Below are 27,596 nucleotides of genomic sequence, written 5' to 3'. Positions count from 1 at the left end.
AAAGAGCTGCAGGAAAGAATGGGGGCCATTCTGGATAACAGTGGTCCCTTTAAGGAAAAACTCATGAACGATGAAAGGTTAAATGAAATGGCTGGAAACCAAAAGCAGCAAGAAGATGACTCCTCTAGTGAGGAGGAAGAGTCGGACATGCGGAAACTGGCATCACCACAGGTATCACCGCAGGTATCACCGCAGAGCAGGTATGCCTGCCCCCCACTAGTTCTGACGAGGAAGGCGAGTACAGTGAGAACAGCGGAGTTGGGGGGCAGCTTATGGCCGAAATACGCCACCTGGAGTCCCCCAAAATTCGTGAGGACATTTGCTTTGGTGACGAATTGCCTGAAGATGAGCCGATGGGAAAGAAGAGAAAGGCAAAGACATTAAAGCCAGAGGTGAGGTATGTCTATGTGACCCACCCTGCGTGCCCTGGGCCAGCTGAAAAGCCAGCTCAGGGCACGAACCCCACCATCCTCCCTGGCCCGGTCTCTGCTGTGGGATCGGTGCGTAGGAGTGGGGAGACAGATGTGGCAAAGATGGCGCAGGACGCCGTCCCTGTTTGCGGTAACAGGGGCGGTGAGGAAAAGCTGGAGGGGCCAGACAGGAAGGCTCCCGGGGCGGGCGGCGAGGGGGACATGGTTGGTGGTCGGATGGCTCCGCCCGCCTCTGCTGGGGCACTGGACAAGTGCCGGGTGGAGGTGCGGCGGGGCGGTGTGGCTGCCACTGCCCCCCTTGCAGAGGTCGTTGCCGGGATCCCTGTCCTGGGGTCTGCGTCCTCTGCCCCGGTCTGCTTCGCCGCTCCCGTGCGCCCTGCAGCCCCCCCTGCCGGTTTTGGCATGGCGGTGGGGGACGGGGGGCCGGGGGTGGTGGGGATGGCTGTGGGTGGGGGGGGTGCGGCCGCGGGTACAGCGGTGTCCAGATCCGGAGTTGCAGGGGGAGGGTGCGAGGTGGCTGCCTCCGCCCCTCCCAATTTGTATGCCCAAATCCTTGCCGGGGTTCCGGTCTCCTCTGCCCCGGTCTGCTCCGCTTCAGTCCCTTCCGCTGGTATTGTCGTGGTGGCGGGGAGTGGAGGCGCAGTGGGAGTGGTCAGGGGTGGAGGGGGTGGGGCTTCGGATATCCACAAAGGAACTCAAAGCAGTGTGTCTGTAGGCAGAGAGGGAGAGGGCGGTCCTGATGCGAGTGTGGTGCGCACCGCCCCTCCCTCCTGCACTGTCCGTCAAGTGGATAAGGCCGGCGTGGCTGGGACCAGTGGTTCTACAGCCCGCCGGCCCGAAAAATCAGGAAAGACTGGTAAAAATGTGTCCAGCAAGGAAATGCTGGACAAAACGAATAATGTGACCTCGGTCCCCTCTGGCCCAGCAGTGTGTGTGGGGGGAGGGGAGAGTGCGGTAGTGGCCACTGAAGAAGTGTTCACTTCTAGTAGTGTAAATACAGTTTTTGTTAGTGGTGTTGCCCTGGGCCCTGATGGAGGGGTGAATGTTGGAGGTCGGCCGCCCACTGTACAAGTGGCCGGTGCGCCTCATGTAGCCCCTTCAGAGGGGTCTGGAGTGGCACCTGCTGTAGATAGGTCTGGGGGGGTGGGGGTGGGCCCGGTCCGGCTGCCCCTCCTGCGTCGGTTACGCCTGGCAGAAGTTATGCTGGTGTGGTCGCCGGCGCAGGGGGAGAGGGGCGGTCCCCATTGTCCTCCCCATTGCCAATGTCTGGTGACGGTAACTTGCAGCGGCAACTTCTAGAGGCTCTTAGGAGAGGGGAGAATTCCATTACAGTAGGGGGGCAGCAGGTGGATCTATCCTTCTGGATAGACAGGCATGGCCTGCGTGCCTTCCGAGAGCAAGGCGGGGGCGAGACCACCTGGTCCTCACCCACAACCGGCCCCGGGTCAACCAGGTGGAATGTTGTCTGTCTGAAATGGAGATGCAATGAAGCGTGCCCTACCAGGAAGAGGGTGGCAGAGCTTCTCTTTTGGATGGGCATCAGGGCATGTGACATCTTTGCCCTGATACATCCGTATGGCACCCGGGAGTTTGATGTCAGTTTTGCCCGGCCAGAGGGTCTTGAACTTTTCTGGTCTGGGTATGAACTGGCAAAAGACCAGCCGGACTGGCAGGGGTTTTTTGTGCAAGCGATAACCCGCCAGAATGAGGTCAAGAAGGTGACCGTTCTCACCCGTAACGAGTCACTTTCTTGTGTTGACATCTTGACCTGGTTGAGCAGGTACGGGGACGTCCAGGGTCTTACTAGCAAGAACCTGGATGAGTTTGGCATCTGGTCGGGTGCCTGGACGTTTCAGATTAAGTTGAAACATTCAGGGGGCTCGGTTTCCCACATACCATCATCTGCTTTCCTTGGTCGGGATAGGATCATGGTGTTCTACAGGGGGCAGCCTAAGCTGTGTTACAAGTGCGGCAGCCCTTCGCACTTCAGCGCCAGCTGCCAAGTGCAGAGGTGCGTGTTGTGCAGGTGTGAAGGCCATCTAGCTGCATCTTGTGGGCAGATTAGATGCAACCTGTGTGGTGAGCTAGGGCACCCGTTCAGTCGTTGCCCTCGCTCTGTCGCCAACGTGGCTCGTGCACGCGCGGAGGCGAGCCGGGAGGCCCCCACCGCCGAGGCGAGTGCTGGCGAAGGCGACAGGGCAGTGGGGTCGATGAAGAGAAAAGACGGCCCGTCCCAGCAGAGACGGAGGGAGAGGCGTCAAATGGAGAGGGGGCAGGTGGAACCCCGTCCTGGGGTGATGCCTGTGCCCTCCCAAGAGAATGCCTCTCCTAGAGCTGAGACCCTGGGGGATATCGAGGGGAATGAGGAACTCGGGAGACTAGACCGTTCCGAGGTGACTCTGTCCTCTTGCTACGAGAGTGCAACAGAGGGGAGTGAGACAGAGTCTAAAAGAATAAGAAGGAAACGTCTGACCAAAAAAAGATCTAGCCCGACTAGAGTGCCTGTGGAAGGCAAAGCTAGCCTTCCCCTGGACCTCTCTAATCCTGACTCTCTTCCCCTGGATCTTTCCAACCGGTACCTCACCTTGGATGAGATCTCCGCCTCCTCTTCTTCCGGGGAGGAGGTTGAAGGTGGGGAGCCGGAGGGGCAAGAGAAGGAGCCTCTGGAAGGGCCCGCGCCTCCCTCCGGTGAGGATGCAAGGTCCTCGGGAGGTGGGGCGGGTCCAGACACTGGGAATGGGAATGACAAGGGTGGTGCGAAGGGGGAGGCGGTGGTGACTAATGAGATGGACACCACTGTCTCTCTCAAAAGAGATCGTGCCACCTTAGGGAGTAGCCCCAAGAGGGGTAAGAAGAAGAACAAGAAGGGGAAGGGAAGGAAGAAGGCCGTCTAACTTAATCACTCTATATGGCGGCACTCACTCCGTTGACGCTGGCGACCATTAATGTCGCCAGTATTAAATCGGATGCGGCTAGGTTTGCAGCCTTTGATTTTCTCAGCCGGGTTGAAGCTGACATTTTATTTTTGCAAGAGACCAGGCTGCCAGATTTGGCGGCTGTGTATAAAGCAAAAAAGGAGTGGAGGTGCGGTCCATCATATTGGTCTCTTGCGGCTGAGCCGTATAGCGGAGTGGCGGTTCTTTTTACCGCACCAGTAGAAAGCCGACGAGTGATTGAGTTAGAAATGGGGAGGTGTTTGATTTTAGATGTCCTCATGAAGGGTCAAGAGCTTCGCCTGATAAACATCTATGGTCCCCAAACCAGGTGGGATCGGAAGCGTCTCTTTATAAGGATCAAACCTTTCCTTTTTACGAGTCGGCAGGTGGTCTTTGGCGGGGACTTTAATACAGTCACAAGGTCCCAAGACCGGGGAGGCGCCAGAAACCGGCTGGCTTATGATAGTGTATCCCTGAATAGCATAGCTAGCGAGGCTCGCCTGGTGGATGTCCACATTAGGCACACCCCAGGCCACGGTGGTTTCACTTATTATAGAGGTAGTCAGATTAGGTCTAGAATAGACAGGTTTTATTTAAAGGAGGAGACTACTTTTTCACCTTTAGAGGTGGTAGAGGTGGAATTCTCCGATCACTGTATGATTATGTTCTCTTTGAATGTTGCAGAATCCCCCCAAATGGGAAGAGGCTATTGGAAGCTAAATTCGGCCCTCCTGGAGGAAGCAGAGGTGAGACAATCCTTTAAGGACTTCCTTCAGAGTCAGGTAGAGTTGCTGGATCTTTGTGACACTAAGTCGGAGTGGTGGGAGATATTCAAAGATCGGGTGTCAAAATTCTTCCGCCAGCTCTCGAGCCTCAGGTCCCTGAACAAGTACCGCTTGTATCAGGGTCTGAGGAGGAAACTCGAACAACTGGTCTCGACTGGAGGTAGCCGAGAGGATATCTCCAGGGTGAAATCTTTGCTTAAGAGGTGCCAGTACGATAGGCACACATCTTTGGTTTTTGAGAGGGATTTCGGGAAGTACCGCTCGCCCGACCCTTACAGAAACTGTAAGATGTCAGTGAAAAGTAAGTTGGTGACGGGACTGGTCGATGGTACGGGATCTCTGGATAGGTCCAGATCAGGGATCTTGGAAATCGTCAAGTCCTTCTACTCGTGCCTCTTGAGGAAGAAGGATCTGAATCGGGACAGGATTTCGGCTTTCCTGGCTGAAAACCATCCCTGAGTCAAGAGTAGACCTCTCTCTTGGCGTTTTGATAGAAGAAATCAGAGAAGAGGAAGTCAGCCTGGCGATCGAAGGGCTTGCCCTAAAGAAGTCGCCAGGCCCGGATGGCTTAACATCCGAGTTTTATAAGACCTTTAAGGACTCCTTGGTTCCCCTCTAGACTAATGTATTCAATGAGTGCCTTTCCTCGGGTGCTCTGCCGAAGTCAATGAGGAGGTCAGCTCTGATCCTTATATCAAAGGGTAAAGATCCGAGCCGTATTGAGAATTGGCGTCCCATAGCGCTTCTCAATACGGACAGAAAGATCCTGGCCAAGATACTGTTTAAACGGTTGGTGCAGTTTGCGCCCCGGCTCCTTTCGGAGACCCAACATTGCTCAGTTCCAGGCCGAAGCACGTTTAGTGCTGTGCTCGGTGTCCGAGAGGCAGTGGAGCAGAGTAGGGCGGGTAACTGGAAGGGGTACATGCTGGCTTTAGATCAGGCAAAGGCTTTTGATCGGGTTAACCACGAGTACCTCTGGGCAGTCCTTCTGAAATATGGCCTGCCGGGAGGGTTTGTCGATTGGTTAAAGATCTTGTATGCAGGGGCAGAGAGTTTCCCGCTGGTGAACGGTTGGTCTGGCAGCCCTTTTGAGGTCGGGTCTGGAGTCCGCCAGGGTTGTCCATTGAGCCCGCTCTTATACGTGTTTGCGATTGATCCTTTTATTAGGAGGATTGATCGGGGACCGTTAGCGGGAGTCAGGATGAGTCTGGAGGAGCCAGAAGCCACTCTGAGGGTGGTGGCGTATGCCGATGACGTCACTGTTTTCGTGTCCTCGGGAGGGGAGGCGGAATACGTGATGTCGGAGGTAGAACGCTACTCGGAAGTCTCCGGGTCCGTGATTAACCGGGATAAGTGTGAGAGTCTCTGGCTGGGAGGGGGTGATCCATCTTTCGGTCTCCCGGACACCCTCCCAGAGCCCCAGTCGTCAGCCAAAGTCCTAGGCGTTCATTTCGGCCATGGGGATTATCCCACCCAAAATTGGGACAGCAGGCTCACGATCGCCGCTCAGAAGGTTGACCAGTGGAAGGGTTGGCCCTTGACCCTCAGGGAAAGGGTGAACCTGATCAAGACTTACCTTCTCCCTTTGCTTATCTATTTGGCCAGTGTATGTGTCTTGCCAGAACCTCTCTGGACTCGGGTTTACAGTCTGTTCTTTCAACTGTTATGGGGGAATAGGCTGAACCTAGTCAAGAGAGAGGTGACATACCGTACGAGGAGATTAGGGGGGTTGGGTATGGTCAACCCAGTGGTGTTCCTTGTGAACACCTTTGTTAAGATCAACCTGGCAAACCTCTGGAAAGAGAGGGCTCCTCCGTGGGTAGTCTCTTGCAGGAGTTGGTTTCGGCCTTTCTTCCAGGAGTGGGAGACAGGAGGGCAAGTGAAGGATTTGCGTACACCTCACGGATATCTTCCGGCTTATGTCACCCCGATTCTGAAGGTGATCCGCCAGTGGGGTTTGGGAGTGAGGGAAATCAAGACCCAGTCAAGGAGATCCCTTGACGACAGGGTCTTGTTGAACCATTTCTGGAAGCCCCTGGCCCTTAAGGATTGCCCAAGCCGGGATCTAGACAAGGGGTTACAGTTGTTAAATTTGGCAAGGATCCCCTTGAAGTTTTGGGACTTGGCTTGGCGCTGCTTTCACCGGAAGCTGTATGTAAGGGACAACTTGAAGTACAGGAACTCTGATAAAAGGGGTTGTCTCCGGGAGGAGTGTGGCGACATACTGGAAAGTATGGAGCACTTCCTGCTTCAGTGTCCCTTTAATACAGAGGTATACAAACGGGTGGGTGCATCCATTGGCTGGCCTAGGCTAGCCAACCTCTCCTATGCGGAATGGGCTTATGGAGCATTCAAAGGTTTGGGAAGAAGGGACCCATGCACAGCTTTTATAGTTAGCATAGTGATCAGGTACTTCACATGGAACGCACAGTGTTTAGTTTCAACCCAGCAGAAAGTCCTCCCTGTGGAAGAGGTGTGTAGGAACATTCTAGGTGACCTGGCGAAGGTTCGCTCTCTTGAGTGCGAGAAGGTGGGTACGGATGGGGTCTCTTACCTCTGGAGAGGCTTCACCCTTGATGTGCCTTAGCCTCAGTGGCACTTTTCCTGCTGTTGGGCTGAGGCTTTCACATTAGTTTTTTGTTTTGTATTTAAGATGAGTTTTTGAAGAAAGGTTTGCAAATGACTGAACTTGGGCCTTCGGGTGGATTTTAATATTGGTTTGTATAGATTGATATGGTTGTTATAAGATGTATATATTGTATGATAGGGTAAGTGGGGTGTAGTTAGGTTGGGTGGGATGGGGTGGGGGGGGGTTCATATTTTTGTGTGGGGAGGCCTGCATCCAGCCCTGGACTATGCGGACATAGGAGGACATGAGGCGAGGGGCTGGGTGTGGGTGGTGGTGGAAGGGCTGGCCTCATGGAGGGACAAGAGGCGGAGGTTGGCCCTGGGTGAAGGTGATGGGATAGATAGATTGGTAGGGTTAGTATAGGTTACAAAAATGTTTTCTCATATATATGTGTAAAAAAAAATAAAAAAAAAATATTATAGTTATTTGATATTTCTATTATGATTATTTTATGTTTATTATTTTTTATTGTAAGAAGTTGTAATTTATTTTCTGTTCTGAGCAATTTGTATAAATCTGTATATAGTCGGGGCTCAGCCGGATCGGATGTTTACGTTAGGCTAGGTTTCATTTTCTCCTTTTTTTAGTAGGTATGAATGAGATAGTATGCATGTAGCTGGGCCAGTAGGGTAAGTGTATATACTTTATACCTTGTTTGGAAAATTTTATGGCAACGTTTTTGTATTTTTGTATAAAATTAAAAAGAGTTCCTCAGTGTGCAGGAGCCAGTCGACGGGTGTGGTTGTGTGTGGAGGAGCTCCTGCTGATTGCAAGCAGACTTCCAGGGATTTTTTCCACCTTTCCCAGCCCAGGCCCTGCCTCTCCCCAGGGAGCTGGTGGGGTCCTTGGCAATGAAGCGACTGAGGACCCAGGATCCTACTTCCCGGGGTAGGCCGGCGGGAGGTAGGGGAGGTGAGCTACCTGCCTCAGTTCCATCTTCCACCTCGGGGGTCAGAAGATCCAGCAGGAGTTGTGGTGCATCGGCCCCTGCAGCCCCCGGAGGTGAAGCCGTGTCCATCGCCGGCAGTTCCAGGAGGGCGGACAGTAGCCCTCCAAGAGGTACGCAGAGTGCTCCTGGGGGTGGGCCAGTTCTGGTTGAGGCTGACTGGGGCAGCATGAAGCCCCAGGAACTAATCGCCGTTTACAGCTCCCGGATCACGGCCTACCTCCGGGAGTATGAGGAAGCGAATAGGACCCTCAAGAAGCTTAGGGAGAACTTAAAGCTTGAGAGGGGGAAAGTTGATAAAGCGGCAAGAAAAAACAGGCCAGAAATATAAAAAAAAATAAAAGGCTTAAAAGAAATTATTAAAGAGCTGCGAGAAAGAATGGCGGCCATTCTGGAAAGCAGTGGTCCCTTTAAAGAAAAACTCAAGAACGATGAAAGGTTCAATGAAATGGCTGGAAGCCAAAAACAGCAGGAAGATGACTCCTCTAGTGAGGAGGAAGAGTCGGACATGGGGGGGCAACCTGCGGAAACTGGTATCACCGCAGTGCAGGTATGCCTGCCCCCCACTAGTTCTGATGAGGAAGGAGAGTACTATGAGAACAGTGGAGTTGGGGGGCAGCTTATGGCCGAAATACGCCACCTGGAGTCCCCCAAAATTCGTGAGGACATTTGCTTTGGTAATGAATTACTTGAAGATGAGCCGATAGGAAAGAGAAGAAAGACAAAGACATTAAAGCCAGAGGTGAGGTATGTCTATGTGACCCACCCTGCGTGCCCTGGGCCAGCTGCAAAGCCAGCTCAGGGCACGAACCCCACCATCTTCCCTGGCCCGGTCTCTGCTGTGGGACCGGTACGTAGGAGTGGGGAGACAGACGTGGCAAAGATGGCCAGGACGCCGTCCCTGTTTGCGGTAACAGGGGCGGTGAGGAGAAGCAGGTGGGGCCAGACAGGAAGGCTCCCGGGGCGGGAGGCGAGGGGGACATGGTTGGTGGTCGGATGGCTCCGCCCGCCTCTGCTGGGGCACTGGACAAGTGCCAGGTGGAGGTGCGGCGGGACGGTGTGGCTGCCACTGCCCCCCTTGCAGAGGTCGTTGCCGGGATCCCTGTCCTGGGGTCTGCCTCCTCTGCCCCGGTCTGCTTCGCCGCTCCCGTGCGCACTGCAGTCCCCCCTGCCGGTTTTGGCATGGCGGCAGGGGACGGGGGGCGGGGGTGGTGGAGGTGGCTGTGTGTGGAGGGGGTGGGGCCGCGGGTACAGCGGTGTCCCGATCCAGAGTTGCAGGGGGAGGGTGCGAGCTGGCTTCCTCCGCCCCTCCCAGTTTGTATGCCCAAGTCCTTGCCGGGGTTCCAGTCTCATCTGCCCTGGTCTGCTCCGCTTCAGTCCCTTCCGCTGGTATTGTTGTGGCGGCGGGGAGTGGAGGCGCAGTGGGAGTGGTCAGGGGTGGAGGGGGTGGGGCTTCGGATATTCAGAAAGGAGCTCAAAGCAGTGTGTCTGTAGGCAGAGAGGGAGGGGGCGGTCCTGATGTGAGTGTGGTGCGCACCGCCCCTCCCTCCTGCACTGTTCATCAAGTAAATAAGGCCGACGTGGCTGGGACCAGTGGTTCTACAGCCCGCCGGCCCGAAAAATCAGGAAAGACTGTTAAAAATGTGTCCAGCAAGGAGATGCTGGACAAAACGAATAATATGACCTCTGTCCCTTCTGGCCCAGCAGTGTGTGTGGGGGGAGGGGAGAGTGTGGTAGTGGCCACTGAAGAAGTGGTCACTTCTAGTAGTGTAAATACAGTTTTTGTTAGTGGTGTTGCCCCGGGCCCTGATGAGGGGGTGAATGTTGGAGGTCGGCCGGCCACTGTACGAGTGGCCGGTGCGCCTCATGTGGCCCCTTTAGAGGGGTCTGGAGTGGCACCTGCTGTAGATAGGTCTGGGAAGGGGGTGGGGGTGGGCCCGGTCTGGCTGCCCCTCCTGCGTCGGTTACGCCTGGCAGAAGTTATGATGGTGTGGTCGCCGGCGCAGGGGGGGAGGGGCGGTCCACATTGTCTTCCCCATTACCAATGTCTGGTGACGGTAACTTGCAGCGGCAACTTCTAGAGGCTCTTAGGAAAGGGGAGAATTCCATTATAGTAGGGGGGCAGCAGGTGGATCTATCCTTCTGGATAGATAGGCATGGCCTGCGTGCCTTCCGAGAGCAAGGCGGGGGCGAGACCACCTGGTCCTCACCCACAACCGGCCCCGGGTCAACCAGACAGAATGTTGTCTGTCTGAAATGGAGAGGCAATGAAGCGTGCCCTACCAGGAAGAGGGTGGCAGAGCTTCTCTTTCGGATGGGCATCAGGGCATGTGACATCTTTGCCCTGATACATCCGTATGGCACCCGGGAGTTTGATGTCAGTTTTGCCCAGCCAGAGGGTCTTGAACTTTTCTGGTCTGGGTATGAACTGGCAAAAGACCAGCCGGACTGGCAGGGGTTTTTTGTGCAAGCGATAACCCGCCAGAATGAGGTCAAGAAAGTGACCGTTCTGACCCATAACGAGTCACTTTCTTGTGTTGACATCTTGACCTGGTTGAGCAAGTACGGGGACGTCCAGGGTCTTACTAGCAAGAACTTGGATGAGTTTGGCATCTGGTCGGGTGCCTGGACGTTTCAGATTAAGTTGAAACATTCAGGGGGGTCGGTTTCCCACATACCATCATCTGCTTTCCTTGGTTGGGATAGGATCATGGTGTTCTACAGGGGGCAGCCTAAGCTGTGTTACAAGTGCGGCAGCCCTTCGCACTTCAGCGCCAGCTGCCAAGTGCAGAGGTGCACGTTGTGCGGGGGTGAAGGCCATCTAGCTGCATCTTGTGGGCAGATTAGATGCAACCTGTGTGGTGAGCTAGGGCACCCGTTCAGTCGTTGCCCTCGCTCTGTCGCCAACGTGGCTCGTGCACGCGCGGAGGCGAGCCGGGAGGCCCCCACCGCCGAGGCGAGTGCTGGCGAAGGCGACAGGGCAGTGGGGTCGATTAAGAGAAAAGACGGCCTGTCCCAGCAGAGACGGAGGGAGAGGCGTCAGATTGAGAGGGGGCAGGTGGAACCCCGTCCTGGGGTGATGCCTGTGCCCTCCCAAGAGAATGCCTCTCCTAGAGCTGAGACCCTGGGAGATATCGAGGTGAATGAGGAACCGTCTCTGTCCTCTTGCTACGAGAGTGCAACAGAGGGGAGTGAGACAGAGTCTAAAAGAATAAGAAGGAAACGTCTGACCAAAAAAAGATCTAGCCCGACTAGAGTGCCTGTGGAAGGCAAAGCCAGCTCCCCCCTTGACCTCTCTAATCCTGACTCTCTTCCCCTGGATCTTTCCAACCGGTACCTCACCTTGGATGAGATCTCCGCCCCCTCTTCTTCCGGGGAGGAGGTTGAAGGTGGGGGGCCGGAGGGGCAAGAGAAGGAGCCTCTGGAAGCAGTGGCGTCTCTAGCTTTCAAATTTTGGGGGTGCACACTGGGGGCCAGGACAAAAGTAGGGGGGGGCAGCTATAACAACGATACATTTACACAAGTACGCTTAGAAATGCTGCAATACTTTACCCAATACCTAAAACTGCAACAGGGAAGAAAAGTCCAGCTGTCTGTGGATGACACTTTTATAGAGAGGGGGATCTGTGGATGACACTGCTATGGGGGGGATCTGTGGATGCCACATACCGTATATAGCATCTTATGCTATATGTGTCACCCACAGATCCACCCCATGACAGTGTCATCCCCATTTCCCCCTCCATAACAGTGTCATCCACAGATCTCCCTCCCTATAACAGTGTCATCCACAGATCTCCCTCCCCGCCTCTCACAGGAGTGTACATATATAAAATAAACATATTTCACATGAACACTTACAGTTACTTGGCTTGGCCCTTGGGGATCTCGGACGCCACTTCCACACTTTGGCCGGGGGCTCGGCGGAGCTGATGTTGTGTTTTATCCTAATGAGAAAGATTTCATAATAAGGATTTGGAGAAGGGGCAGAGGGATAGCAGAGCAGGGAGAGGCTGGTGCTGCTACTAGGGGGTCATACCATGGGGGAGTAATAAAACCCACCATAATGCCCCCCCAGTAGAAATAATTATCCTTATAATGTGAAAAACATACCCCCTTATGCCCCCAGTTGAGCTAATGTCCCCCATAATGTGCCAGTATAAAATACCCCTATATAGTGCACCAGTAAATGCCTCCATAGTGCTCCTCTCCCCCCTTCCTGCTAGTGCCCCCCATAATGTACCAGTATGAAATGTCCCATATATCGTGCCCCAGTAGATGCCCTCAGTGTCCCCCATAATTTGCAAGTATAAAATACCCCTTCTTAGTGCCCCCCGTAGATGACTCCATAGTACTCCTCTCTCCCCTTCTCCATAGTACCCACCATAATGTGTTCCAGTATAAAATGCTACTGTACAGAGCCCCCCATATAAAACACCCCTTCTTTGTGGCCTCAGTAGATGCCCCTATAGTGCCCACCAATAATGTGCCAGTAATAAGTGCCCTCAATAACGTGCCAGTAACAAGAGCCCCCCAATGTGCCAGTAATAAGCCCCCATCACGTGCCAGTAACAAGAGCCCCCATCACGTGCCAGTAATAAGCCCCCCATCACGTGCCAGTAATAAGCCCCCCATCACGTGCCAGTAGTAAGCCCCCCCATCACGTGCCAGTATTAAGCCCCCCCATGTTCCAGTATTAAGTCCCCCCATCATCATGTGCCAGTATTAAGTCCCCCCATCATCATGTGTCAGTATTAAGTCCCCCCCATCATCATGTGCCAGTATTAAGTCCCCCCCATCATCATGTGCCAGTATTAAGTCCCCCCCATCATCATGTGCCAGTATTAAGTCCCCCCCATCATCATGTGCCAGTATTAAGTCCCCCCCATCATCATGTGCCAGTATTAAGTCCCCCCATCATCATGTGCCAGTATTGTAATAAGCCCCCCCAATGTGCCAGTAAAACTATTGTAAAAAAACAAAAAAAAAAAACACTTATACTTACCTAAGAGTCAGCGATGCGATGCAGCCTCTTCCTGTGTCCCACGCTGTAATGTAAGGCTCAGGCGGCACGATGACGTCATTGCGCCGGCCTCTGATAGGCTGCCGGCCTAGTGCCTGCAGCCAGGGGCGTACATAAAAATAACTGGGCCCCATAGCAGGAATCTAAATTGGGCCCCCATTCCCCTTTTATAGCCCCTCCCTTTGTTCCATGAACTATTCTTGCTGCTGCGTTTTATAATTTATGCCATCAGGGCCGGATTGGGATTACAAAACAGCCCTGGCACACAAAAGAGGTATAATAGATGCAGATGTATATTATATACAGCAGTGTACAGTTATGTGAGGTACGCGGTATAATAGATGCAGTGTGTACAGGTATATAGTATATTCCCTAGTGTTCTGATATGTGAGGTACAGGGTATAATAGATGCAGTGTGTACAGGTATATAGTATATACAGCAGTGTACTGATATGTGAGGTACGGGGTATAATATATGCAGTGTATACAGGTATACAGTATATACAGTAGTGTAATATGTGAGGTACGAGGTATAATAGATGCAGTGTGTACAGGTATATAGTAAATACAGCAGTGTATTGACACCTCGTACCTCAGATATCAGTACACCGCTGTATACACTATATATCTGTACACACTGCATCTATTATACCTCGTACCTCACATATATAGTATATACAGAAGTGTACTGATATCTGTACACACAGCATCTATTATATCTTGTACCTCACATATCAGTGCACTGCGGTATATACTATATATCTGTACACACTGCATCTATTATACCTTGTACCTCACATATCAGTGCACTGCGGTATATACTATATATCTGTACATATTGCATGTATAATACTGTGTAATATATGCAGTGTGTGCATGTATGTGTGTGTATCTATATACATATATTACACACAGAGCAGTGTATTGATGTGACACATAGAAGGTATAATACTGTAGATGCAGTGTTTATAGAAATATGTGGTCAGTTATACATTATGGTCACTGTGGGTGAGGTACATGAGGTAGTGGTCACTGTACCTGTCTGAAGTATTATACATGAGTGAGCAATGAGTAAAAACAGGGCATGTAAATGATGAGAAGTGGAGGACCTCCTCTTACCTCTCCATTCCAGTCTGTATGGATCAATGCAGAGCTGCTTGTGAACTTCTAATACTTGCTGTTAGGAGTTGAAGGACCTGTGATGATGTCATCACAGGTCCTGGCAGATATACCTTTGAAACCTAGGAACTACACCATTTTTGGTGCAGTTCCTTTGCTAGATTCTGCAGGACCTGTGATGTTGAAGATGATGTCATCACAGGTCCTGGCAGATGCACTGTTCTAACCTGGGAACTACACTTTACACTGTGCAGTTCCCTTACAGGACCTGTGATGACATCATCAAAGGTCCTTTAGCTTTAGAAAGATAAACAGGAGCAATTAGGGGGCGGGGCCTCTCCTCCACTTCGGGCCTGCCTGCAGCCTATCAGAGGAAGGGGAAGGGACACGCCTCTCCCTCCCCTGCACCTCCGCTCCGCTGGCACAGGCAGTTTACAATGGAGATGAGCGCAATGGAAGCGCTCATCTCCCTGTGCCCGGCAGCAGCGGCTCACTGGGGGGGGGGTCATTTTAGTTGGGGGGGCACAGCATGATGTAGGGGGGGCCGTGGCCCCCTCTGGCCCCCCCCTGGCGACGCCACTGTCTGGAAGGGCCCGCGCCTCCCTCCGGTGAGGATGCAAGGTCCTCGGGAGGTGGGGCGGGTCCAGACACTGGGAATGGGAATGACACGGGTGGTGCGAAGGGGGAGGCGGTGGTGACTAATGAGATGGACACCACTGTCTCTCTCAAAAGAAATCGTGCCACCTTAGGGGGTAGCCCCAAGAGGGGTAAGAAGAAGAAGAAGGGGAAGGGAAGGAAGAAGGCCGTCTAACTTAATCACTCTTTATGGCGGCACTCACTCCGCTGACGCTGGCGACCATTAATGTCGCCAGTATTAAATCGGATGCGGCTAGGTTTGCAGCCTTTGATTTTCTCTAAAGAAGTCGCCAGGCTTAACATCCGAGTTTTATAAGACCTTTAAGGACTCCTTGGTTCCCCTCTTGACTAAGGTATTCAATGAGTGCCTTTCCTCGGGTGCTCTGCCAAAGTCAATGAGGAGGTCAGCTCTGATCCTTATATCAAAGGGTAAAGATCTGAGCCGTATTGAGAATTGGCGTCCCATAGCGCTTCTCAGTACGGACAGAAAGATCCTGGCCAAGATACTGTTTAATCGGTTGGTGCAGTTTGCGCCCCGGCTCCTTTCGGAGACCCAACATTGCTCGGTTCCAGGCCGAAGCACGTTTAGTGCTGTGCTCGGTGTCCGAGAGGCAGTGGAACGGAGTAGGGCGGGTAACTGGAAGGGGTACATGCTGGCCTTAGATCAGGCAAAGGCTTTTGATCGGGTTAACCACGAGTACCTCTGGGCAGTCCTTCTGAAATATGGCCTGCCGGGAGGGTTTGTCGATTAGTTAAAGATCTTGTATGCAGGGGCAGAGAGTTTCCCGCTGGTGAACGGTTGGTCTGGCAGCCCTTTTGAGGTTGGGTCTGGAGTCCACCAGGGTTGTCCATTGATCCCGCTCTTGTACGTGTTTGCGATTGATCCTTTTATTAGGAGGATTGATCGAGGACCGTTAGCGGGAGTCAGCATGAGTCTGGAGGAGCCAGAAGCCACTCTGAGGGTGGTGGCGTATACCGATGACGTCACTGTTTTCGTGTCCTCGGGAGGGGAGGCGGAATACGTGATGTCGGAGGTAGAATGCTACTCGAAAGTCTCCGGGTCCGTGATTAACCGGGATAAGTCTGAGAGTCTCTGGCTGGGAGGGGGTGATCCATCTTTCGGTCTCCCGGACGCCCTCCCAGAGCCCCAGTCGTCAGCCAAAGTCCTAGGCGTTCAATTCGGCCATGGGGATTATCCCACCCAAAATTGGGACAGCAGGCTCACGATCGCCGCTCAGAAGGTTGACCAGTGGAAGGGTTGGTCTTTGACCCTCAGGGAAAGGGTGAACCTGATCAAGACTTACCTTCTCCCTTTGCTTATCTATTTGGCCAGTGTATGTGTCTTGCCAGAACCTCTCTGGACTCGGGTTTACAGTCTGTTCTTCCAACTGTTATGGGGGAATAGGCTGAACCTAGTCAAGAGAGAGGTGACATACCGTACGAGGAGATTAGGGAGGTTGGGTATGGTCAACCCCGTGGTGTTCCTTGTGAACACCTTTGTTAAGATCAACCTGGCAAACCTCTGGAAAGAGAGGGCTCCTCCGTGGGTAGTCTCTTGCAGGGGTTGGTTTCGGCCTTTCTTCCAGGAGTGGGAGACAGGAGGGCAAGTGAAGGATTTGCGTACACCTCACGGATATCTTCCGGCTTATGTCATTCCGATTCTGAAGGTGATCCGCCGGTGTGGTTTGGGAGTGAGGGAAATCAAGACCCAGTCAAGGAGATCCCTTGACGAGAGGGTCTTGTTGACCCACTTCCAGAAGCCCCTGGCCCTTAAGGATTGCCCAAGCCGGGATCTAAACAAGCGGTTACAGTTGTTAAATTTTGCAAGGATCCCCTTGAAGTTTTGGGACTTGGCTTGGCGCTGCTTTCACGGGAAGCTGTATGTAAGGGACAACTTGAAGTACAGGAACTCTGATGAAAGGCGTTGTCCCCGGGAGGAGTGTGGCGATATACTGGAAAGTATGGAGCACTTCCTGCTTCAGTGTCCCTTTAATACAGAGGTATACAAATGGGTGGGTGCATCCATTGGCTGGCCTAGGCTAGCCAACCTCTCCTATGCGGAATGGGCTTATGGAGCATTCCAAAGTTTGGGAAGAAGGGACCCATGCACAGCTTTTATAGTTAGCATAGCGATCAGGTACTTCACATGGAACGCACAGTGTTTAGTTTCAACCCAGCAGAAAGTCCTCCCTGTGGAAGAGGTGTGTAGGAACATTCTAGGTGACCTGGCGAAGGTTCGCTCTCTTGAGTGCGAGAAGGTGGGTACGGATGGGGTCTCTTACCTCTGGAGAGGGTTCACCTTTGATGTGCCTTAGCCTCAGTAGCACTTTTTCCTGGTGTTGGCCTGAGGCTTTCACATTAGGTTTTTGTTTTGTAATTAAGATGAGTTTTTGAAGAAAGGTTTGCAAATGAATGAACTTGGGCCTTCGGGTGGATTTTAATATTGTATAAAAGTGAGGCGGCTCTCTATTGACAAGAAGATGGAGTATGGTGCTCAATCCGAACAGAGCGTACCCAACGCTTGTAGTGGGGGAATACAAATAAAAGTAGAGGGATGGCACTCAAAGCAATTGCGGTGTATGGAAAAAATATATTTGAGGTGTATGGGAAAGAATACTATTTATTATGGAATAGCTGATAGTAAAAATACTGATAGTAAAATTATCAGGTATAATAAAATGTCTGTATATATCACACAAGCGAAAATAATATTCAATATAAAAAGTACATAGTAGTCAAATCATTGTAGAGATAAAAAGGATAAAAGATGAGGATGATTGGATGATAAATAATAAATAATAAATAATAATAGATAATAAATGTCAATACAATGCAATCCTGCTGGAAAAAGACAATTCAGTGCAATCCTGCTGAAAAAAAGACAGTCCTATAGGTCTGTTGGAAAAAAAAAAAAAAAAAAAAAAAAAAAAAGTCTGATCTTATGTTGTAAAGACCAATGGCATCCTGATATAATATAATGTCATTTATGTGAAATCCTGTTGGAAAAGAAAAGTACTCCTGGTATAGGATGAGAGGCAGTCTTGTGGACCTGTTAGAAAAAAGGGAGGTCCGGTTTCATATCATATATTTTGATAGAGAGATAGGGTAACCTGTTATAAACTGAAAGATAAATAACTTTCTGTAGAGGTTTTGTTTATGAATCCTAGAGTTTATGGGGTGGAGACAAACGAATCCGATTATGTTGTTGTTCACAGATCCAGTATTGGCATGCTGTGGAATGAAGACTGCTTTGTAAGCAGGTACATTACCCTCCTTGCGGCTGTTGATGAGCTGGTCAGCGGTTCCTGTCTGGGCGGCGGTATCCACGTGTGCCGTTCCCGCTCGCTGTCTGCTCCGGCCGTTGGTTGCTGCTGGGTGTCGTCACTTCCGGTGACGTCACCTGCGATCTCCCGCACAGTGCTGTTTACAGCTTGCCACGTGGAGGCTAGTGGCGGGAAATGCGAACGTTGCAGCTTCTTTAGGGGGAAAAAACTGATGGATAGCTCCGGAGCTGGTCTATCGTTGTATAATCCTTCTGGTTGTTGCTAGCTAGATGAGATAGGCTTACTCAACGCCCCATACGCGTTTCAGAGCGTCTTGCTCCTTCATCAGTGGGAAACTGATGAAGGAGCAAGACGCTCTGAAACGCGTATGGGGCGTTGAGTAAGCCTATCTCATCTAGCTAGCAACAACCAGAAGGATTATACAACGATAGACCAGCTCCGGAGCTATCCATCTGTTTTTTCCCCCTAAAGAAGCTGCAACGTTCGCATTTCCCGCCACTAGCCTCCACGTGGCAAGCTGTAAACAGCACTGTGCGGGAGATCGCAGGTGACGTCACCGGAAGTGACGACACCCAGCAGCAACCAACGGCCGGAGCAGACAGCGAGCGGGAACGGCACACGTGGATACCGCCGCCCAGACAGGAACCGCTGACCAGCTCATCAACAGCCGCAAGGAGGGTAATGTACCTGCTTACAAAGCAGTCTTCATTCCACAGCATGCCAATACTGGATCTGTGAACAACAACATAATCGGATTCGTTTGTCTCCACCCCATAAACTCTAGGATTCATAAACAAAACCTCTACAGAAAGTTATTTATCTTTCAGTTTATAACAGGTTACCCTATCTCTCTATCAAAATATATGATATGAAACCGGACCTCCCTTTTTTCTAACAGGTCCACAAGACTGCCTCTCATCCTATACCAGGAGTACTTTTCTTTTCCAACAGGATTTCACATAAATGACATTATATTATATCAGGATGCCATTGGTCTTTACAACATAAGATCAGACTTTTTAAAAAAAAAAAAAAAAAATTTCCCAACAGACCTATAGGACTGTCTTTTTTTTCAGCAGGATTGCACTGAATTGTCTTTTTCCAGCAGGATTGCATTGTATTGACATTTATTATCTATTATTATTTATTATTTATCATCCAATCATCCTCATCTTTTATCCTTTTTATCTCTACAATGATTTGACTACTATGTACTTTTTATATTGAATATTATTTTCGCTTGTGTGATATATACAGACATTTTATTATACCTGATAATTTTACTATCAGTATTTTTACTATCAGCTATTCCATAATAAATAGTATTCTTTCCCATACACCTCAAATATATTTTTTCCATACACCGCAATTGCTTTGAGTGCCATCCCTCTACTTTTATTTGGATTTTAATATTGGTTTGTATAGATTGATATGGTTGTTATAAGATGTATATATTGTATGATAGGGTAAGTGGGGTGTAGTTAGGTTGGGTGGGATGGGGTGGGGGGGTTCATATTTTTGTGTGGGGAGGCCTGCATCCAGCCCTGGACTATGCGGACATAGGAGGACTTGAGGCGAGGGGCTGGGTGTGGGTGGTGGAGGAAGGGCTGGCCTCATGGAGGGACAAGAGGCGGAGGTTGGCCCTGGGTGAAGGTGATGGGATAGATAGATTGGTAGGGTTAGTATAGGTTTGTGTTTTCTCATATATGTGTGTAATATAAAAAAAAATAAAAAATATATATATAAAAAAGTAAAAAAATGTTAAATTTAAAAATATATATATAATTTTTTTTTTATTATAGTTATTTTATATTTCTATTATGATTATTTTATGTTTATTATTTTTTATTGTAAGAAGTTGTAATTTATTTTCTGTTCTGAGCAATTTGTATAAATTTGTATATAGTCGGGGCTCAGCCGGATCGGATGTCTACGTTAGGCTAGGTTTCATTTTCTCCATTTTTTTTAGTAGGTATGAATGAGACAGTATGCATGTAGCTGGGCCAGTAGGGTAAGTGTATATACTTAATACCTTGTTTGGAAAATTTTATGGCAACGTTTTTGTATTTTTGTATGAAATTAAAAAAGAGTTCCTCAGTATCTGCTCTTATTCTGTATATATGGACACTGCACAGTACCACTTCTCCTGTCCTGTATACTGGGTGTAATTCTCAGTATCTGATCTTATTCTGTATATATGGACACTGCACAGTACCACTTCTCCTGTCCTGTATACTGGGTGTAATTTTCAGTATCTGCTCTTATTCTGTATATATGGACTCTGCACAGTACCACTTCTCTTGTCCTGTATACTGGGTGTAATTCTCAGTATCTGCTCTTATTCTTTATATATAGAGACTATACAGTACCACTTCTCTTGTCCTGTATACTGGGTGTAATTCTCAGTATCCTCTCTTATTCTGTATATATGGACACTGCACAGTACCACTTCTACTGTCCTGTATACTGGATGTAATTCTCAGTATCTGCTCTTATTCTGTATATATGGACACTGCACAGTACCACTTCTCGTGTCCTGTATACTGGGTGTAATTCTCAGTATCTGCTCTTATTCTGTATATATGAACACTGCACAGTACCACTTCTCCTGTCCTGTATACTGGGTGTAATTCTCAGTATCTGCTCTTATTCTGTATATATGGACACTGCACAGTACCAATTCTCTTGTCCTGTATACTGGGTGTAATTCTCAGTATCTGCTCTTATTCTGTATATATGGACACTGCACAGTACCAATTCTCTTGTCCTTTATACTTGGTGTAATTCTCAGTATCTTCTCTTATTCTGTATATGTGGACACTGCACAGTACCACTTCTCCTGTCCTGTATACTGGGTGTAATTCTCGGTACCTGCTCTTATTCTGTATATATGGACACTGCACAGTACGACTTCTCCTATCCTGTATACTGGATGTAACTCTCAGTATCTGCTCTTATTCTGTATATGTGGACACTGCACAGTACCACTTCTCCTGTCCTGTATACTGGGTGTAATTCTCAGTACCTGCTTTTATTCTGTATATATGGACACTGCACAGTATCACTTCTCTTGTCCTGTATACTGGGTGTAATTCTCAGTATCTGCTCTTATTCTGTATATATAGACACTGCACAGTACCACTTCTCTTGTCCTGTATACTGGGTGTAATTCTCAGGATCTGCTCTTATTCTGTATATATGGACACTGCACAGTACCACTTCTCTTGTCCTGTATACTGGGTGTAATTCTCAGTATCTGCTCTTATGCTGAATATATGGCCACTGCACAGTACCACTTCTCTTGTCCATTATACTGGGTGTAATTCTCAGTATCTGCTCTTATTCTGTATATATGGACACTGCACAGTATCACTTCTCTTGTCCTGTCTACTGGATGTAATTCTCATTATCTGCTCTTATTCTGCATATATGGACACTGCACAGTACCACTTCTCTTGTCCTGTATACTGGGTGTAATTCTCAGTATCTGCTCTTATTCTGTATATATGGACCCTGCACAGTACCACTTCTCCTGTCCTGTATACTAGGTGTAATTCTCAGTATATGCTCTTATTCTGTATATATGGACACTGCACAGTACTACTTCTCTTGTCCTGTATACTGGGTGTAATTCTCAGTATCTGCTCTTATCCTGTATATATGGACACTGCACAGTACCACTTCTCCTGTCCTGTATACTGGGTGTAATTCTCAGTATCTGCTCTTATTCTGTATATATGGACACTGCACAGTACCACTTCTCCTGTCCTGTATACTGGGTGTAATTCTCAGTATCTGCTCTTATTCTGTATATATGGACACTGCACAGTACCACTTCTCTTGTCCTGTATACTGGGTGTAATTCTCAGTATCTGCTCTTATTCTGTATATATGGACATTGCACAGTACCACTTCTCCTGTCCTGTATACTGGGTGTAATTCTCAGTATCTGATCTTATTCTGTATATATGGACACTGCACAGTACCACTTCTCCTGTCCTGTATACTGGGTGTAATTCTCAGTATCTGCCCTTATTCTGTATATATGGACACTGCACAGTACCACTTCTCTTGTCCTGTATACTGAGTGTAAAGATTTTAAGGATATTCTCAAATAGACTGAATATAAATGGTTAAATCTTTACCTTACTCCCAACAAGGACCTCTCTGTTCTTTAGGGCAGACAAAATCTACTTCCATCTTGCGGCAATGAACACCTGTTTTTGTGGATAACCCCTTCCCCCTGTGCAGACACGAGGCAACTTCATTCAAACAGAAACATGATACAATATACTTTACCGCTCTACCCCCCAACCCCCTCCCCACGCCAGCCGTGCCAAGAAGCATCCCTTTTATCAGGAAATTCTAAATCTCCTTTATGTCCTGATACAGAATGTTCTTTTTAGAAGCTGAACTTCTCTTTTATTGCACAAAATTTATTTTGTAACAGTATCCACTGAATTGTGTGCCGTTTGGTGCGCAATATCAGTGCAACAAAAGTGACAGCAGCCTGGTAAATGGCGCCAATATGTGCAACATTTGTGACCAATTTAAGTCGCAGTTTAAGTAAATGAAGCTTTGTTGCAGGGTTTTTTCAACTTTCTAATATACTTTGGGGGAGATTTATCAACACCGGTTTAAAGGAAAACTGTTTTAGTTGTCCAGGGCAGCCAATTGGATTCCACCTTTAATTTTTCAGAGCTCCTTTGGAATATGACAGGTGGAATCTGATTGATTGCTATGGGCAACTAAGCCAGTTCTACTTTACACCAGCTTTAATGAATCTCCCCCTTTGTGTTCCAATTCCTCTTCATTTCCCAAATCTCTGCTTGCTGCTAGTGAATTTACATCCAGAGCCTGGAAATCGGCCCAGATCAAATCTGGGCCAATTTCTCAGAGTGGAGGGACCCTTTTTCGACCATTCTCTGTGAGCTAATAGTCTGGACCTCAGGCTGATACTGTTTTACCTGCACTGATACATTGTCACAGACTTACATTTAAAGGCTGTAAATTCATCCTGACCAAGTCATGCTTACATGTTTATGGTCATGGAAAGATTTTATAGGAATATCCTGTTAAGGCCTCATGCACACGACCGTGGTGTGTTTTGCGGTCCGCAAATTGCGGATCCGTAAAACACGGATGGCGTCCATGCGCGGACAGCCTTCAATATAAATGCCTATTCTTGTCTGCAAAGCGCGGACAAGAATAGGACATGTTATATTTTTTTAGCAGGGCCACGGAACGGAGCAACGGATGCGGACAGAACACGGAGTGCTGTCCGCATCTTCTGCGGCCCCATTGAAATGAATGGGTCCGCATTCGAGCCAACAAAACAGCGGCTCCGATGCGGACCAAAACAACGGCTGTGTGCATGAGGCCTAACTCATTCCTTTCAAGGGGCTCATGTTTAGGAGGAGATTCCAGTCCAAGCCATAAGAGAGAATGCTATATGTATTGGCTTCACCCTGGGCCTGCTGTCAGTAAAATAATGTCACTGGAGAGCCAAAGGATTCAAAGCACTGGCCCAAAGAGCAATGGAGACTAAAGGGCACAAAAGGACTGGACACCCCCTAAATCATGTGCGCTGGACTACTGACTGCCAGAAATAAGCATAAATGGACCCCTGTGTATTGGTAATGCTGGGGTTTGTAGTTCTCCACGAGGTAATGAATTTGCTTTCAGATTGTTTTAAAAGAGAATGAGGTTTTCCATCAGTGTTCTTTTATGGTCCTTCAGATCCTGCCAAGGAGCATATCCACAGTACGTTCTGTAGAAATGCCCACAGCACAAAATGGGCAAACGTGGACCTATAAGTAAGCAATTACACAGCCAGTGCATATAAGGGCGAGGGAAAGTGCTTGCTTCCTAAAACTGTAGGGTCCAGCGCTTGTCCTTTCCATCCTGTACAGGTTGACTCACTGCCTACTGGGCCCTAAAATAGCAGCTTTAGGGGTTGCCTTTATGGTGCATAAACCCTTTCAACAATACAGAACCTAAAATGGCCTCGTGTCATCAGGTCCTGGATATGTGATGACTACTCCCATCAGTCATGTGTGCCTGATGGGAGGCACTGTACAACCATTGTGGTCTGTCCACTAACACAAGCAGCACGCAGGCATGTAGCTCAATGTGGTTGTGACATTTGACTGCAAGTAGAATGGACCACTTCAGATGCACCCCCCCCCCCCCTCAATGTATAATAAGCACAATCTTAAATCTGTCCACTACTTAGTCTTTAATTATTCCCTTTCAGACTCATTTGCATACATTTACATGTTTTAATTGGTATGACGGGAAATGAGTCAAGCCGACCTCTTCAGATGCATGGATGATGATGAGACTCGCATCCAGTGGGGGGGGATGTATTGTTACATAGGAGAGTGGGTCACCTAAGGGCGATATAAGGCAAACAGGTTAATTTAACTCCCACAAGTTGGGAGGGTCAAGGTCTCGCCCAAAGCTGCATGTATGTAATGACCATTAAATTACACAATGATATGTGCTCAGACAAAATATTGTGGGGGAGGGGCTGAGTGCAACACCTCTAAGCCATAGTCCATTTGTTATGACTTGTTCTGCATAGCTGAGGTGCAAGCAAGTTGCTAAGACAGAAGTTCATGACATAAGATACAGATGACCCAGTCCAGAAGAAGGCAGAGTGCCTGCAAGGTGCTGGCAATGTCTGGTAGAGCTATGAGAGATGCCTGAAGCTTAGAGGTTCTCTCTCTGGTGATGGAGGCTTCCCTTATGGTAATGTATGTAGCTCTAGTTCATGTCTTGACCACAGAGTTGGTCCTTCCTGACCTTTGGGTCCTGGCATCTTTCACGTGGCATCTCTAATGGAGGTCTGTTGGGCTTGTGGATATGTGGCACCACTTATGGGATTTTGTGGCATCTCTAACTTGGTGCGCCTTGAGGAGCTCTGGTTGACTCTTGGTAGAAGAATGTCTCTTGTAGACTGTTGAGTCAGTCCTAGGAAGCCTCTTATGCAGCTCAGTGACATCTGCCACTTTGACAAGGGGTGGCGGACGATTCATTCTCTTGACCCTTGGAAGAGATGAACCATGGTTCTCAGAATCGCCGACTGGGAGTTGGGGAACTGTGAGAGGGGTGCAGCCGGTGGGGAGCGGGGGATGCATGCTCAGGAGGCAACATCTGGTCCTCTTCTGGCACCAACTGAGCTCGGAAGACACGTAGGATTTCATCTAGCTTGTGGTCCATCTGAGTTACCTAGAGAGGCAGGGGAACAAAACAGAAGACTAATCAAAGCATAGAAGTCACCAGGCTAACCCTATAATACATACAGTAAGGAGAAGAGGGGAGATGATGTCCCGCAGACCTTGGGACAAAATATTAAAATGGGCAACGGTATACTGCCATTATGAAATGATCTCCAGGGACAGTGTGTATAGGTAATGTATTTAACCTTATCATATGTGATGCTGCCTGCTGATCTGATGTATCTAAGACTATCATGTGTGATACCGTCTGATGAGCTGGAGTGTCTAAGCCTATGTGTGATAATATCCTGGTGTATCTAAGCCTATCATACAGTAGGTCTGGCCTGGTTCTGTACATGTACAGTGGGTGACTATGTGGATGGATTCTACACCAGCATAGTTTGCTCACTCGAATTGTGTTCACCTAGACGAGCCATTACACTGACACTTGCCAGGGGGTGATCTGGGGACAGACTGCTGATTGACAGAAGAATAATTAGATGAACTCATTATGCAGAATAAATGGGGGCTAAGTTCTGCTGGGTGTCTGGCTGATTCCAAGATGCCCAGACAATACTCACACTCAGCCCATCCAGCTGCCCAGCAATGCCAGACCTGTGTGGCACTGCCAAGTGAGCAGACCTTGTTCCAGCTCAGTAGCCAGTGAGACCCCACAATTAAACACCCAAGTGGGTCTCTGTGCTCACAGGAATAAGAGGCAAACGGTGGGAGGGGAGAACAGGCGATGACCCCAGGTCTACCCTCCATGTGCCAGGCTGGATCCTGATTTGTATTATTCAGCCCTGGGAAAATTTTTACTCTGCCAATTGAGGGGGGATGGTGAAGGGGGGGGGGGGTCACAAACAACAAAAGTGAGGAAGGGCACAGAACAAAAATAAACGTAAACACATTTTTTATTAAGAGTCTTTATGAAGACAGATGGGGTACAGCATGTTGAGCGCCTTATAACACTGAGACATGTAAGAAGAGAAATAAAAGTGAGCTTCCCCTTTAAGAAAGACCAGTGCCTTCCTGTAGTAGATTAAACAAGTCTTTGACCTCAGGCAGGTTGGTTTAAAAGAAATAGGAAAAATCAGCAATACCTTCTCCTCCAGACGCATGAGCCTCGATCCGACCGTGTAGAACCCCTTATCAACGCCCTTCTCTGTGGAGAAGATTACAATTATTGTTCGCAGCCTATGTAATCAAGGGGTGGATTACAGGATGGGTAACATGGCCAACCGACCTGCCCCCATCATGATCTAGTAATACACGAACTGTACACTGTTATTATTTGAGCACTCTAGAGCAATGTTATTTGAACTAGGTGTGGCAGTATTGTATGTATACTGTGGGACAGTATTAGGCTACATGCACATGACCGTGCCGTTTTTTGGCGTCCGCTAAAAAACGGAAGCCGTCCGTGTGCCTTCTGCAATTTGCGTAAACGGAACTGGCGGCCCATTGTAGACATGCCTATTCTTGTCTGCAAAACGGACAAGAATAGGACATGCTATATTTTTGTTTGCAGGGCCTCGGAACGGACCAACGGATGCGGACAGCACACGGAGTGCTGTCCGCATCTTCTGCGGCCCCATTGAAGTTAATGGGTCCGCATCCGAGCCGCAAAAACTGAGGCTCGGATGCAGACCATAACTACGCTTGTGTGCATGAGACCTTATGCAGATACTGTATCACAGTTTTATAAAAGTACTGTATGGATATATTATGTAAGTACTGGATCCTAGTTTCATGTACTGTATAGTAGTATGTGCACACTGCATGTAGATACTATATCACTGTTTACAGGGGCATAGCTATAGGGGAAGCAGGGCAAGCTTCAGCTTTGGGGCCCATCCAGGAGGAGGAGGACTAAAGGATTTGGTCAGGGCCCCCTCAACAGTATTACACAATGAAATGATATACAGTGACAGTATAGACAGTGTATAAAACGGATGGAACAGCTGCCGGCCCTGGTCTGAGAGAGCGATCTGTACTAGCCACAGGAATGGGGGCGGCATGAAAGGAAGGGGTCGCTAAAAAATTACTGTGGGATGGAGCCCCATTCAAACAGTTGCTGTGGGGCCCAGTCATTTCTAGCTACACCACTGACTGTTTATGTACTGTACAATAGTATGATGTTAGCACAGAACTGAACGGAACTGAAGTAAGCATACCACTTATACAGTAGAAGGGCCCTTGGGTCTAGGCGCAGCTACAACCTCTGCACCCTCTATAGTTACACCAGTGGTTCTACCGGTACATATGACATACACAGCAGCTCACAGACTGATACATGGGATGGTACCTGGGAGGAAGAGGCCCGGCTTGCCGAGGGAATGGTCCAATCTGAAATGGGAAGGACAAGTGATAAATGGAACTAGTGTGGCCACTGTGTGCCAAGCTGGACATATCACATCATCTCTGAATCTTCTGTCAACGTCTGGCTCCGCTTATCTCCAAAGCAAGTCTTATATTAAAGGGGTTTACTGAGTTTTTAATACTGATGACCTATCGTCAGTATAGGTCATCAGTATCTGATCAGTGGGGGGTCCCACATGAGGGACCCCCACTGATCAGCTGT

General features: G+C 49.1%; 1 protein-coding gene across 1 annotated transcript in view; it reads right to left on the bottom strand.

Moving 5' to 3' along the window:
- Positions 1-24,611: 24,611 nt before the first annotated feature.
- LOC120986936 (potassium voltage-gated channel subfamily KQT member 1-like) overlaps positions 24,612-27,596 on the bottom strand; it is a 111,860-nt gene continuing 108,875 nt past the window's right edge. Inside the window, exons 16-18 of the mRNA XM_040415622.1 lie at positions 27,321-27,361; positions 26,116-26,177; positions 24,612-25,022 (exon numbers count right to left, since the gene is read on the bottom strand). Coding sequence (XP_040271556.1) covers positions 24,864-25,022; positions 26,116-26,177; positions 27,321-27,361 — 262 coding nt within the window. The 3' untranslated portion in view covers positions 24,612-24,863. The remainder of the gene's footprint in view (positions 25,023-26,115; positions 26,178-27,320; positions 27,362-27,596) is intronic.

Source organism: Bufo bufo, chromosome 1 (genome assembly GCF_905171765.1).
Source record: "Bufo bufo chromosome 1, aBufBuf1.1, whole genome shotgun sequence".
Lineage (NCBI taxonomy): Eukaryota > Metazoa > Chordata > Amphibia > Anura > Bufonidae > Bufo > Bufo bufo.
This window is presented reverse-complemented; position numbering and strand designations above follow the sequence as displayed.